This window comes from Bombina bombina, chromosome 2 (genome assembly GCF_027579735.1).
Source record: "Bombina bombina isolate aBomBom1 chromosome 2, aBomBom1.pri, whole genome shotgun sequence".
In the NCBI taxonomy this organism is placed as follows: domain Eukaryota; kingdom Metazoa; phylum Chordata; class Amphibia; order Anura; family Bombinatoridae; genus Bombina; species Bombina bombina.
Genome location: NC_069500.1, coordinates 427,296,361 through 427,309,186, shown reverse-complemented (window position 1 = coordinate 427,309,186; position 12,826 = coordinate 427,296,361). Strand labels below are relative to the sequence as shown.

The 12,826-nt window shown below is 39.4% G+C and overlaps 1 protein-coding gene across 2 annotated transcripts in view; it reads left to right on the top strand.

Annotated features, from left to right (window-relative positions):
• Positions 1 to 12,826, top strand: part of SMPD4 (sphingomyelin phosphodiesterase 4) — a 130,514-nt gene that overhangs the window by 42,544 nt on the left and 75,144 nt on the right. For both annotated transcript variants that reach the window (XM_053701984.1, XM_053701983.1), the window contains 3 exons: positions 5,619 to 5,709; positions 5,823 to 5,923; positions 6,607 to 6,770. In XM_053701984.1, the coding sequence (XP_053557959.1) occupies positions 5,619 to 5,709; positions 5,823 to 5,923; positions 6,607 to 6,770 (356 nt within the window). The remainder of the gene's footprint in view (positions 1 to 5,618; positions 5,710 to 5,822; positions 5,924 to 6,606; positions 6,771 to 12,826) is intronic.

Genomic DNA, 12,826 nt, shown 5'->3' with positions numbered 1-12,826 from the left:
ATTTTCTCCCAAGAGGGAGATTTCATCTTTCAAAATTATCTGCAAACCAGATAAAGAGAGAGGCGTTCTTAAGCTGTGTAAAATACATTTTTACTATGGGAGTAATCTGTCCTGTTCCAAAATTGGAACAGGGACAGGGGTTTTACTCAAACCTATTTGTGGTCCCCAAAAAAGAGGGAACGTTCAGACAATTCAAATGATTTTGCCAATGATCTAGGAGGGTCAATATATGACTACTGTGGATTTGAAGGATGCTTACCTTCATATTCCAATCCACAAAGATCATCATCGGTTTCTAAGGTTTGCCTTCTTGGACAAACATTATCAGTTCGTGGCTCTTCCTTTCGGGTTGGCCACAGCACCCAGAATCTTCACAAAGGTTCTAGGGTCTCTTTTGGCGGTTCTCAGACCGCAAGGGATAGAGGTGGTGCCTTATCTGGACGATATTCTGATTCAGGCGTCAACATATCATCTGACAAAATCTCACACGGACACAGTGTTGTCTTTTTCTGAGAACTCACGGCTGGAAGGTGAACATAGAGAAGAGTTGACTTGTTCCACAGACAAGGGTTCCTTTCTTGGGAACTCTGATAGACTCGGTAGCCATGAAAGTATTTCTGACGGAGGTCAGAAAATCAAAGATTTTGAATACTTGCCGAGCACTTCTATCCATTCCTCGGCCATCAGTGGCTAAGTGTATGGAGGTAATCGGATTAATGGTAGCGGCAATGGACATCGTTCCATTTGCTCACTTTCATCTCAGACCACTGCAACTGTGCATGCTCGGTCAGTGGAATGGGGATTATGCAGATTTATCTCCCAAGATAATTCTGGATCAAGAGACCAGAAACTCTCTTCTTTGGTGGTTGTCGCCGGATCATCTGTGTCAGGGGACTTGTTTCCCGCAGACCCTCATGGGTGATAGTGACAACAGATGCCAGCCTTCTGGGCTGGGGTGCAGTTTGGAATTCCCTGAAGGCTCAGGGTGTTTGGGCTCAAGTGGAGTCTCTACTTCCAATCAATATTTTGGAACTGAAGGCAATATTCAATGCACTTCAGGTGTGGCCTCACTTGTGGCATATGTCAATCAGGGGGGGAACAAGGAGTTCCTTAGCGATGATAGAAGTATCCAAGATAATCAGTTGGGCAGAGGCCCACTCTTGTCATCTGTCAGCGATCTACATCCCAGGGGTAGAGAACTGGGAAGCAGATTTTCCAAGTCGACAGACTTTTCATCCGGGGGAGTGGGAACTTCACCTCAAGGTATTTGTCTCATTGATTCTCAGATGGGGCAGACCGGAATTGGATTTGATGGCATCTCGTCAGAATGGCAAGCTTCCAAGATATGGATCACGGTCAAGGGATCCTCAGGCCGAACTGATAGATGCCTTGGCAGCACCTTGGTTGTTCAGCCTAGCTTATGTGTTTCCGTTGTTTCCTCTCCTCCCACGCGTGATTGCTCGAATCAAACAGGAGAGAGCTTCAGTGATCCTGATAGCGCCTGCGTGGCCACGCAGGACTTGGAATGCGGATCTAGTGGACATGTCCTCTCTGCCACCGTGGAAACTTCTGTTGAGACAGGACCTTCTCATTCAAGGTCCTTTCCAACATCCAAATCTAATTTCTCTGCAACTGACTGCGTGGAGATTGAACGCTTGATTTTATCGAAGCAAGGATTCTCTGATTCAGTTATCAATACTTTGATACAGGCTAGAAAGCCTGTCACTAGAAAAATCTATCATAAGATATGGCGTAAATATCTTTATTGGTGTGAATCCAAGGGTTACTCATGGAGTAAAGTTAGGATTCCTAGGATTTTGTCTTTTCTCCAAGAAGGGTTGGAGAAAGGGTTATCAGCAAGTTCCTTAAAGGGACAAATTTCAGCTTTGTCAATTCTGTATGGCAAATGTATCAGATGTTCAGTCTTTTTGTCAAACTCTATCTAGAATTAAGCCTGTATTTAGACCTATTACTCCTCCCTGTAGTTTATAATTTTAGTTCTTCTAGTTCTGCAAGGGGTTCCGTTTGAACCTATGCATTCCATAGATATTAAACTATTATCTTGGAAAGTTCTGTTTTTGGTTGCTATTTCTTCTGCTCGAAGAGTTTCTGAGCTTTCAGCATTACAGTGTGATTCGCCTTATCTCATATTTCATTCTGATAAGGTGGTAAACCTGGGTTCCTTCCTAAGGTTGTTTCGAATAAGACTATTAATCAGGAAATTGTTGTTCCTTCCTTGTGTCCTAATCCTTCTTCTAAGAAGGAGTGTCTGCTACATAACTTGGACGTGGTCCGTGCCTTAAAGTTTTACTTACAGGCAACTAAGGATTTCCGTCAATCATCTTCATTATTCATTGTTTATTCTGGAAAGCGTAGGGTTAGAAAGCTACGGCTACCTCTCTTTCTTTTTGGCTGAGAAGTATCATCCGCCTGGCATATGAGACTGCTGGACAGCAGCCTCCTGAAAGAATTATGGCTCATTCTTCTAGGGCTGTGGCTTTCACATGGGCTTTTAAAAACGATGCATCTGTTGAACAGATTTGTAAGGCTGCGACTTGGTCATCCCTTCACACTTTTTCCAAATATTCCAAATTTGATACTTTTGCTTCTTCTGAGGCTATCTTTGGGAGAAAGGTTCTTCAAGCAGTGGTGCCTTCCGTTTAGGTTCCTGTCTTGTCCCTCCCTTTCATCCGTGTCCTATTGCTTTGGTATTGGTTTCCCACAAGTAAGGATGAAATCCGTGGACTCGTCATATCTTTGTAAAAGAAAACTAAATTTATGCTTACCTGATAAATTAATTTCTTTTACGATATGACGAGTCCACGGCCCACCCTGTTCTTTTTAAGACAGTTTTTCTTTATATTTTTTTGTAAACTTCAGTCACCTCTGCACCTTTTTAGCCTTTTCTTTTCTCTTCCTATACCTTCGGCCAAATGACTGAGGGTGGAGGGGAAGGGAGGGGCTATATATATACAGCTCTGCTGTGGTGCTCTTTGCCACTTCCTGTTAACAGGAGGTTAATATACCACAAGTAAGGATGAAATCCGTGGACTCGTCATATCGTAAAAGAAAGTAATTTATCAGGTAAGCATAAATTTAGTTTTTTTGTCTGAATATGATAGTATTCTTAGTTCTGACGAGGTGAAGACTCTGTCTTCAGTTGTCTTTTTCGGTGCTTTTGCACGATGTTGAGAGAAAGTTTTCTCTGTTCGAGGCCCGGTCCTAAACCTCTGGTTTCTGCTTGGTCTGGGCATAGCCTCCCCTTGTCTGTCAGGACCCATTTGGGTCTTTGTGAGCTGGGCTCGCTATTAGGGGTTTTCCTTTTATGGATTTTGTGGTGACCTTTCGGTTCCCCTTCGGTTCTTCCTTGCCTTATCCCTTGGGGGGTTTAGGCTGGTGTTCCCCTTATTAGTGAGGGGTGAGTGGTGAGGGACCGCCTGTTGGGCGACGGTGTCTCCTGGAGGACTGTTGGCTCAGTTGAGTCCAATTTTGTGGCCTCTAGCTAGGCTTCTGGACTATCTGCGGTTCAGTGCCCTTGGGGCTTTTCCTTTTCAAAGTTTTCTCGGCTTCAGACGAAGCAGGGTTTTTGTTGGGTAGTGGTTTCTGGCTTGGTGCCCTCACTTGTACCCTCCCGTTTTGGAATTCAGTGTCCTCTTTAGCTTGGGTATTGTTTTCCCAAAAGTAATGAATGCAGCTGTGGACTCTTTCCAATTAGGAAGAAAAACATAAATTATGCTTACCTGATTTCCTTTTCTTCCGTTAGAAAGAGTCCACAGCTCCCCACCCTTTTTCTATGTGGGGCGTCTTTTTATTCTTCTGGCACCTTTTTTTACCCTGATATTTCTTCTACTGTTCCTTGTTCTTTGACAGAATGACTTGGGTATGAGGGAAGTGGGGGAGGTATTTAAGTCTTTAAGCCTTTGGCTGGGGTGCCTTTGCCTCCTCTTGGTGGCCAGGTTCTTTTTTTCCCAAAAGTAATGAATGCAGCTGTGGACTCTTTCCAACGAAAGAAAAGGAAATTATCAGGTAAGCATAATTTATGTTATTCTCAGACCAAAAATGTCTGATTTGCTGTATTAGTTTCTGACATAGTATGTCATTCCTTCCAAGGTCCAATATCTGTCTCTAGATGGATCAAAAAGACCACCCAATGACACCTCCACTATAGCATAGTCTGACCATGTTGTTTGGGTTATATCAGTATGTATTATTAATGGACATAGTATTTGACTAATTAGTATATAATCAATCCTTGAGTAGGAGTTATGGGCAGCTGAATTCTCCACATGTCGACTAGGTTGTGGTCTAATATTAGGTCACTTAGGATCTTTTTTGAGAATGAGCTTGTGGGAGGGGATCAATCCATTTTTTCATTAAAGGGACACTGAACCCAAATTTTTTCTTTTGTGATTCAGATAGAGCATGCAATTTTAAGCAACTTTCTAATTTACTCCTATTATCAAATTGTCTTCATTCTCTTGGTATCTTTATTTGAAATACAAGAATGTAAGTTTAGATGCCGGACCATTTTTGGTGAACACACTGTGTTGTTCTTGCTGATTGGTGGATAAATTCACCCACCAATAAACATGTGCTTTCTATGGTTCTGAACCAAAAATAGCTTAGATGCCTTCTTTTTCAAATAAAGAAAGCAAGAGAACGAAGAAAAATTGACAATAGGAGTAAATTAGAAAATTGCTTAAATTTGCATGCTCTATCTGAATCACAAAAGAAAAAAATTGGGTTCAGTGTCCCTTTAAGAGTTAAATTAAAGTCCCCACCTAGAATTATTTTATGTCTTTTCCAAGAGGTCAACAGTTTGCTTATTTTAGCTATAAATGTTCCCTGGTTTTCATTTTGGGCATATATATTTCCCATAACTATAATGTTGCCTCGAATCTTCCCTTTTAATATAATAAATCGTCCCTCCGGGTCTCTAATAAATCTTCTTATTGGAAGTTAAGGGATGAATACAATATAATAGAGACTCCTCTTTTTTTCTTTTGGTCAAATGCATGATATTGTATTGGAAAAGCTGAGTCCCAGTATTTGGGGTTTTGTGAGGAGGTGAAATGTGTCTCTTGCAACATAATTTGTGCCTTGATAGCCTTGTATATTTGTATCATTTTAACTTATTAATGGATATTAATTAAAGCAGGAAGTTCCCTCTTTTTTGTTACCCCTTTGTTAATATGCTTTGTATAAATTGTCTTACTGCACAGCATATTTAAAGGGCCACTGAAGTAAAAATTAAAGTTTCAAGATTCAGTCAAAGCATGCAATTTAAAAACTTTCCAATATTCTTCCATTATCAAAACATGCACACTTTTTGAGATCCCAGATCCTACTGAGCATGCGCAAAAGTGCACAGTATATATATATAACTACCATTTTGTGATTGGCTGATGGCTGTCACATGATACAGAAGGGAGGTAAAATTGGATTAACTGAAATTTGCAAGAAAATATTCTGCTCATTTAAAAGTGCCATTGCATTGTCTTTGTGTTGTGTATTTGTTAGTTATTCAAGTCTTCTGTATATAGTGGTCTTTTAAACATTGTATCTGATCTGTTTGGCTTTGCCAATTATCCTAATTTTTTTCTTCTTTTCCTTCATAGAGTCGTTATTCCACGATTTGTTCAACAGAAGCTGTATATATTTCTTCAGCACTGTTTTGGCCACTGGCCTCTTGATGCCTCTTTTAGAGCGGTACGCTTTGTTTGTGTGTTTTGTTTTCAGCAGCATTTTCTCTTTTTGGACTTGATTTTGATGGAACCTTTTCACAGCCTGCAGCTTTAAATCATCTGTTTCTTTCTCTGCAGGTTCTGGAAATGTGGTTGAGCTATGTGCAGCCCTGGCGATACATGCCTGAAAGATCAACCCCTGCCATTAGTGACCAGAATCGCAGTGTTCCTGAAAAATGGTGAGCAGGGGACAGTGCTAGGAATTTCCAAACCTTTACCGTGTTTATAACAAATAATCATATTTACAACTGTTGAGACCCTCCTGCAGCAAGCACTATTATAATATGTGTCTATCTGGGCTTTAGTCCACAGGCAATGAGGCCACGGACATAAGTTTATAAACATTGCGGACCTGTATGCGGTTAAAAATGGAGGGGGGGGGGGAACTAGTAGATAAACAATATACAATGTAACCCTGCCAAGAGCTGTTGATGTTAGACATATGATGGAATAAATACGCCTGTTAGGACTGTATAATATAAATCTACAGGTGTTAATGTACTTGGCATAAATTATATCACAGTATTATGTTGTGATGTACAATGATCTACATTGTACAAAAGCTGAGGAAAAGAAAAAAGAAACGAAGAACAGGATAAAAGCTGATCTTAAAATTGATGATACTCATATTGTAATATGTTATTGTCATTCTATGCTTCTTTTTGTTTTGTATTATTTGAAAAACCTAATAAAAATGTATTTAAAAAAATGGGGGGGGTTCATAAATAAATTAAATAAATAATATATATATATAGTTATGTGCTATCATAGAAACACATTAATGTAACCAAGTAGAAAACTAGTTTTGGGGTTTTTAGGTGTTGATGTTCAGCTGCAGACTAGATTATTTCCTTTCCTACAGGGCACCCTTCGTACAGGAGAACCTACTCATATACACCAAACTCTTCCTTCGTTTCTTAAACCGGGCCCTGCGCACAGACCTTGTTAGTCCCAAGAATGCTCTGATGGTCTTCAGGGTAGCGAAGGTATTTTCACAGCCCATCCTGCCAGAGATGATCCAAAAAGGTATATACAGTTCACAAATCTGTGAATTTTTGTTGCATATAGTTTAACAATGCTCCAGCAATGTTGACTTGTCCTTGTGAAAAACATGATCTGCAATACTAAAAGACACCTAGTAGGAATGCCAGAAAGATAGCAAATTAACACACACAGTACATATAAAAAAGAAAATTTAATACAAACATGTAAATGGGCACACATTTTATGGCACTTTCTTACTTGGTGAATGATTAGTCTTTCATTTTTTGTCTGAGATGCTGAAGGAGAACTTCCAAATTTCCTAATCTTGTAGAGGACATTTATCCAAAATACATGCGGCTAGATTATGAGTTGTGCGTTAAGGTAAAAAAGCAGCGTTAACAGGTCCTGACGCTGCTTTTTTACGCCCGCTGCTATTATGAGTCTTGCAGGTATAGGTGTACTGCACACTTTGTTGGCCTTACCGCAAACCGACTTACGTAAAGTTTGTAAAGCCTTTTTTCTATGGGACTTTCATAGCGCTGGTATTACGTGTTTGTCCTGGGAGGCCAAAAAGTGAGCGGTACAGCCTCTACCGACAAGATTCATAACGCATTTTAAAGTCAGTAGTTATGAGTTTTACACTGCAACGCTGTAGCATAAAACTCATAACTAAAGTGTTACAAAGTACACTAACACCCATAAACTACCTATTAACCCCTAAACCGAGGCCCTCCTGCATCGCAAATAATAAAATTATTAACCCCTAATCTGCTGCTCCCGACATCGCTACCACTATAATAAACATATTAACCCCTAAACCGCCGCGCTCCCGCCTCGCAAACACTAGTTTAAATATTAACCCCTAATATGCTGCCCCTAACATTGCCGCCACCTACATTATACTTATTAACCCCTAATCTTCCGCTCCGGTCATCGCCGCAGCCTTCATTATATTTATTAACCCCTAATTTGCTGCACCCAACATCCGCCACCTACCTACATTTATTAACCCCTAATCTGCGTCCCCAACGTCACCGCCACTATTCTAAATTTATTAACCCTTTAAACCTCTAAAAGTCTAACCCTAACAACCCCTAACTTAAATATAATTTAAATAAATCTAAATAAAATTACTATCATTAACTAAATTATTCCTACTTAAAACTAAATACAGGTAGCCCTCAGTTTACGCCGGGGTTAGGTTCCAGAAGGAATGGTTGTAAATTGAAACCCAGTTTATAATGAAGTCAATGGGAAGTGAGGGAGTTAGGTTCCAGGCCCCTCTCAAAATTGTCATAAGTAAGACCTAATACATTGGTTTTTAAAGCTTTGAAATGAAGACTTTAAATGCTAAACAGCATTATAAACCTAATAAAATAATCACACAACACAGAATATATAATTAAACTAAGTTAAATGAACACAAACATTTGCTAAACAGCTTTATAAACCTAATAAAATAATCACACAACACAGACTTTACTTGCATTTTTCTGCAAACAGTTCTTTCTATGATTTCCAATCTGGACTGATTTATAGACGGGAAGATCTTGTTCCTTTGAAATCTGCTCGATAGCTCAGGTCTGGTTAAAATGATTACTTTCAGCTTGCTTAGCTTGCATATCTTTGCTGCAACACAAGCGGACAGCTCCACCTACTGTCTATTTTAATCAATGCACTACTTCTCAATGCTTTTCAATAGCAGTCACATGACTGAAAAAAAAAGTTATTCTGAAACGGTGCAAATTGAACCGTTGTAAACCGAGGGCCACCTGTACTTACCTATAAAATAAATCCTAAGCTAACTACAATATAACTAATAGTTACATTGTAGCTAGCTTAGGGTTTATTTCTATTTTACAGGCAAGTTTGTATTTATTTTAACTAGGTAGAATAGTTACTAAATAACTATTTAATAACTACCTAGCTAAAATTAATACAAATTGACCTGTAAAATAAAACCCAACCTATGTTACAATAACACCTAACACTACACTACAATTAAATTAATTACTTACATTAAATACAATTAAATTAATTTAGCTCAAACACCAAAAAAACAAACACTAAATTACAGAAAATAAAAAACAAATTACAGATCTTTAAACAGATCTTTAAACTAATTATACCTTATGTAAGAGCCCTATCAAAATAAAAAAAAGCCCACCCAAAATAAAAAAAAAACCTAGCCTAAACTAAACTACCAATAGCCCTTAAAAAAGGGCCTTTTGCGGGGCATTGCCCCAAAGAAATCAGCTCTTTGTACCTGTAAAAAAAAAAAAAATACAAACAACCCCCCCAACAGTAAAACCCACCACCCACACAACCAAACCCCCAAATAAAAGCCTAACTTAAAAAAACCTAAGCTCCCCATTGCCCTGAAAAGGGCATTTGGTTGGGCATTGCCCTTAAAAGGGCATTTAGCTCTATTGCTGCCCAAAGCCCTAACCTAAAAAATAAACCCACCCAATACACCCTTAAAAATCCTAACACTAACCCCTGAAGATTCACTTACCGGGAGAAGTCTTCATCCAATCGGCAAGATGTCCTCAACGAAGCGGGCAGAAGTGGTCCTCCAGACGGGCAGAAGTCTTCATCCAGACAGCATCTTCTATCTTCATCCTTCCGACGCGGAGCGGCTCCATCTTCAAGACATCCGGAGATTAGGGGTTAATAAATATAATGTAGGTGTCGGCGATGTTGGGGGCAGCAGATTTGGGGTTAATAAGTATAATGTAGGTGGTGGCGATGTCCGGAGCGGCAGATTAGGGGTTAATAAATATAATGTAGATGTCGGGGGCGGCAGATTAGGGGTTAATAAGTGTAAGATTAGGGGTGTTTAGACTCGGGGTTCATGTTAGGGTGTTAGGTGTAAACATAAAATGTGTTTCTCCATAGGAATCAATGGGGCTGCTTTACTGAGTTTTACACTGCTTTATTGCAGGTGTTAGACTTTTTCTCAGCCGGCTCTCCCCATTGATGTCTATGGGGAAATCGTGCACGAGCACGTATGACCAGCTCACCGCTGACTTAAGCAGCGCTGGTACTGGAGTGCGGTATGGAGCAAAATTTTGCTCTACGCTCACTTCTTACCTTTTAACGCTGGGTTTGTAAAAACCCGTATTACCAGCGCTGCAGGTAAGTGAGCGGTGAGAAAAAACTGCACGGTAGCACCTCACAGCTCATAACGCAAGACTCGTAATCTAGGCGATAGTCAGCAGATGTGACATTTTTCTGTCACATGACAGTCAGAGTAGGATGGCTAGATCATCTTTGGCCTTTGTTCTATTAGACACATTATTATGCATTCCACACTAAAGATTATTTGCGCTGCTTTGTTACTGGGGCCATTTGGCATGAATTGCTCCTGCTTCATATGCCGTTATAATGTTTTAATATAACTATTACATCCCCTTAATGTTTTGAGCAGGGCTTCCTTGTCTCTAACATTGCTTCTCTTTCTTCATATTCTCTCTTCACGAGGCCAAATGTAAAAACTGAAGGGACACTGAGCATGAGGAAGGAGGCTTTCATGTCAAATGTTTCCGCCTTTCTCCAAATGGTTCTTTATCTCCTTGTTCATGTGCTGCCACTCATAGTGGATAAAAGTATTTAATGGGGAGTTGATGTATACTCTGTCCTATAGCTTTTCTTAATTATGTACTGGAGCATAGGATATATGACATTGTGGAATTTGGTTAACCCTTACACATCCCGGATAGTTATCTATAAATTAAAATCTTGCTTAATCAGTACCTTCTAATAATATTAACCCTTCAATTTCCCTGTAATACATCAATTATATTTATTGTGACATATTATTGCATATAATTGTTAATTTCAATTTGTGTATGAACTACAAAATTAATTAGTGATTTATGCTCTTCCTGTGATCGTAGAAGCAGCAACCTTCTGTTTCTTACTGTTTAAATTGCAAGTATAAAAGTCAGAATATTTAAACATTAAACAAATGCTAAAAGGATCAAAGCAAAGCCATCATTAGCCTGAGAATACATATATACATACAGACACATACAGGAGAACACAAGGAAAGAAGAAATGTCTAGTGCATATTGATTGCTTTTTAATGGCATATCTCTGATCTTTCAGAGGGATATTTGTGTACACATATTTTTATTTAATATTGGGAGTAAAAGTTATGTTTTATTATAGTGAATGATTGAGAATTATTGGAATATATGTGGTTGCTTAGGGGATGGGTTTTTTTTTTATTTATTAATATTTCCTTAGTGTGGTTTACAATTCTCATCCACCTTCCTCTGATCATTGGTGCTGCCATTATGGAACCTAGGTTGCACTGCAGGTATCTGAAGGTGGGTTGCTGCACATGTGCAAACACATCAGCACTGGAATGTAATGAACAATTTCAACATGGCTGCACACATGACTAGAGGGAATAACCTAAATATTATGCTTATAAAATGTATTTAGTGTTTAATGTCAATTTTCTTTCATGTAGGTGTTAAGAAGTCCATGAGCTAGTGACGTATGTGAGATACATTCCTACCAGGAGGGGGCAAAGTTTCCCAAACCTCAAAATGCCTATAAATACACCTCCCACCTCACTCATACCTTAGTTTTACAAACTTTGCCTCCTTGTGGAGGTGGTGAAGCCAGTTGTGCTTGATTTTCTTCTGTGATAGGCGCTTCTAAGCATATTGAAGCCCAGTTCCTCTCAACGTACAGTGTTTGAGGGATGTGAAGCGAGTATTGCCTGATGATGCCATGTTTTCACCTATGGGAAATCTATTCTAAGGCTCTCTGTAAATCGGTCGCAGGGATTTATCTGCTGCCTCCCTTTACAGATCGACATTATACTGCTCTACCATTACCTCTGCTGATATGTTTCAGTACTGGTTTGGCCGTCTGCTGTATGTGGATGGGTGTTCTGGTAAGTATATATCATTTTTTAAGACACTCAGCTATGTTTGGCACTTTATATTATAAAGTTTTAAATGTATATTGTATATATTTATCTTAGGACAACAAACAGAGAGGGGGCGCCTTAATACAGTCAAAGATAGTAGCTAGAGTCCAAACAGGCCAAAAAAATATATTTGGAGATCATAGACCTAGTATACTCTACTAGGGATAAATGGTAATAATGTAGGGACAATGTGTAAAATAAAACTAAGTAGTTGTTACTACTAAGCAATGTTCTCTCTAAGGTGCGCGGCCGCGCATCTTCCCTCTCTGTGTAGCGCAGGCAGTACATCAGGCCGTGCAAAATAGGAGGAATGTGGAAAGTAATTTTTTTTATTATTTAATTACTGATGGCCTCCAGGAAAACGGCATGGCAGAGCACACAAATAAACAGTGCCTCCGGTGTAGCACAATTTGATCTGTTTCCTGTGCTACACGGAAGGGGAAGGACCTAAGCCTGACTGACAGCTGTGTGCATAAATCACACAGCGCTGTCAGAGACCGGGAGATGGGAGAATTCAAACAAGGAGGGCAGCAGGCAATAAGCACTTCCAATAAAACAAAGAATGTCAGACTCAGGAAGAAGTGCAGCCCAACTCCTCCGTACAGCAGACACTGAAGCAGCCGAGTAGGTGAGGGCTGGAGATCTTCTGCCGTAAGTCTTACAGTGTGTATCAGCTGAAAGTTAGAGGATAAGCATAAATTCACACAGGGTCATGAAAAAAGTGCACAATGCCTTAGAACTTATTTATGGGTTTTTTTTGCAATACAGGATTATTTGAACGGGAAAAAAACCCCAAACTAAAACAAAACATGTAGATCACTATTTAACCCCTTGGCTACCAGAGAGGATTACAGTGTGTGTATTCCTTTACAATGCACTCACTGTAGCCCTTTTTGGCAGGCATAGGGTTAAATAATGCTCACAAGCTGGTCTAGGCATCTGAGGAGGCTATGCAGGAGACTGAGGCTTCTCTGTGTCACAATCTGACAGTTTGAGCAATAATATCTGTAGTCTGTGTAATGATATTGCTGCTTTTACATGAGGGTGTATTTAATCTATTACTTAGCTGTGTGTGTGTGTGTATAAATATTTATATATATATATACACACACACACATTTATATATATATATATATATATATATATATAT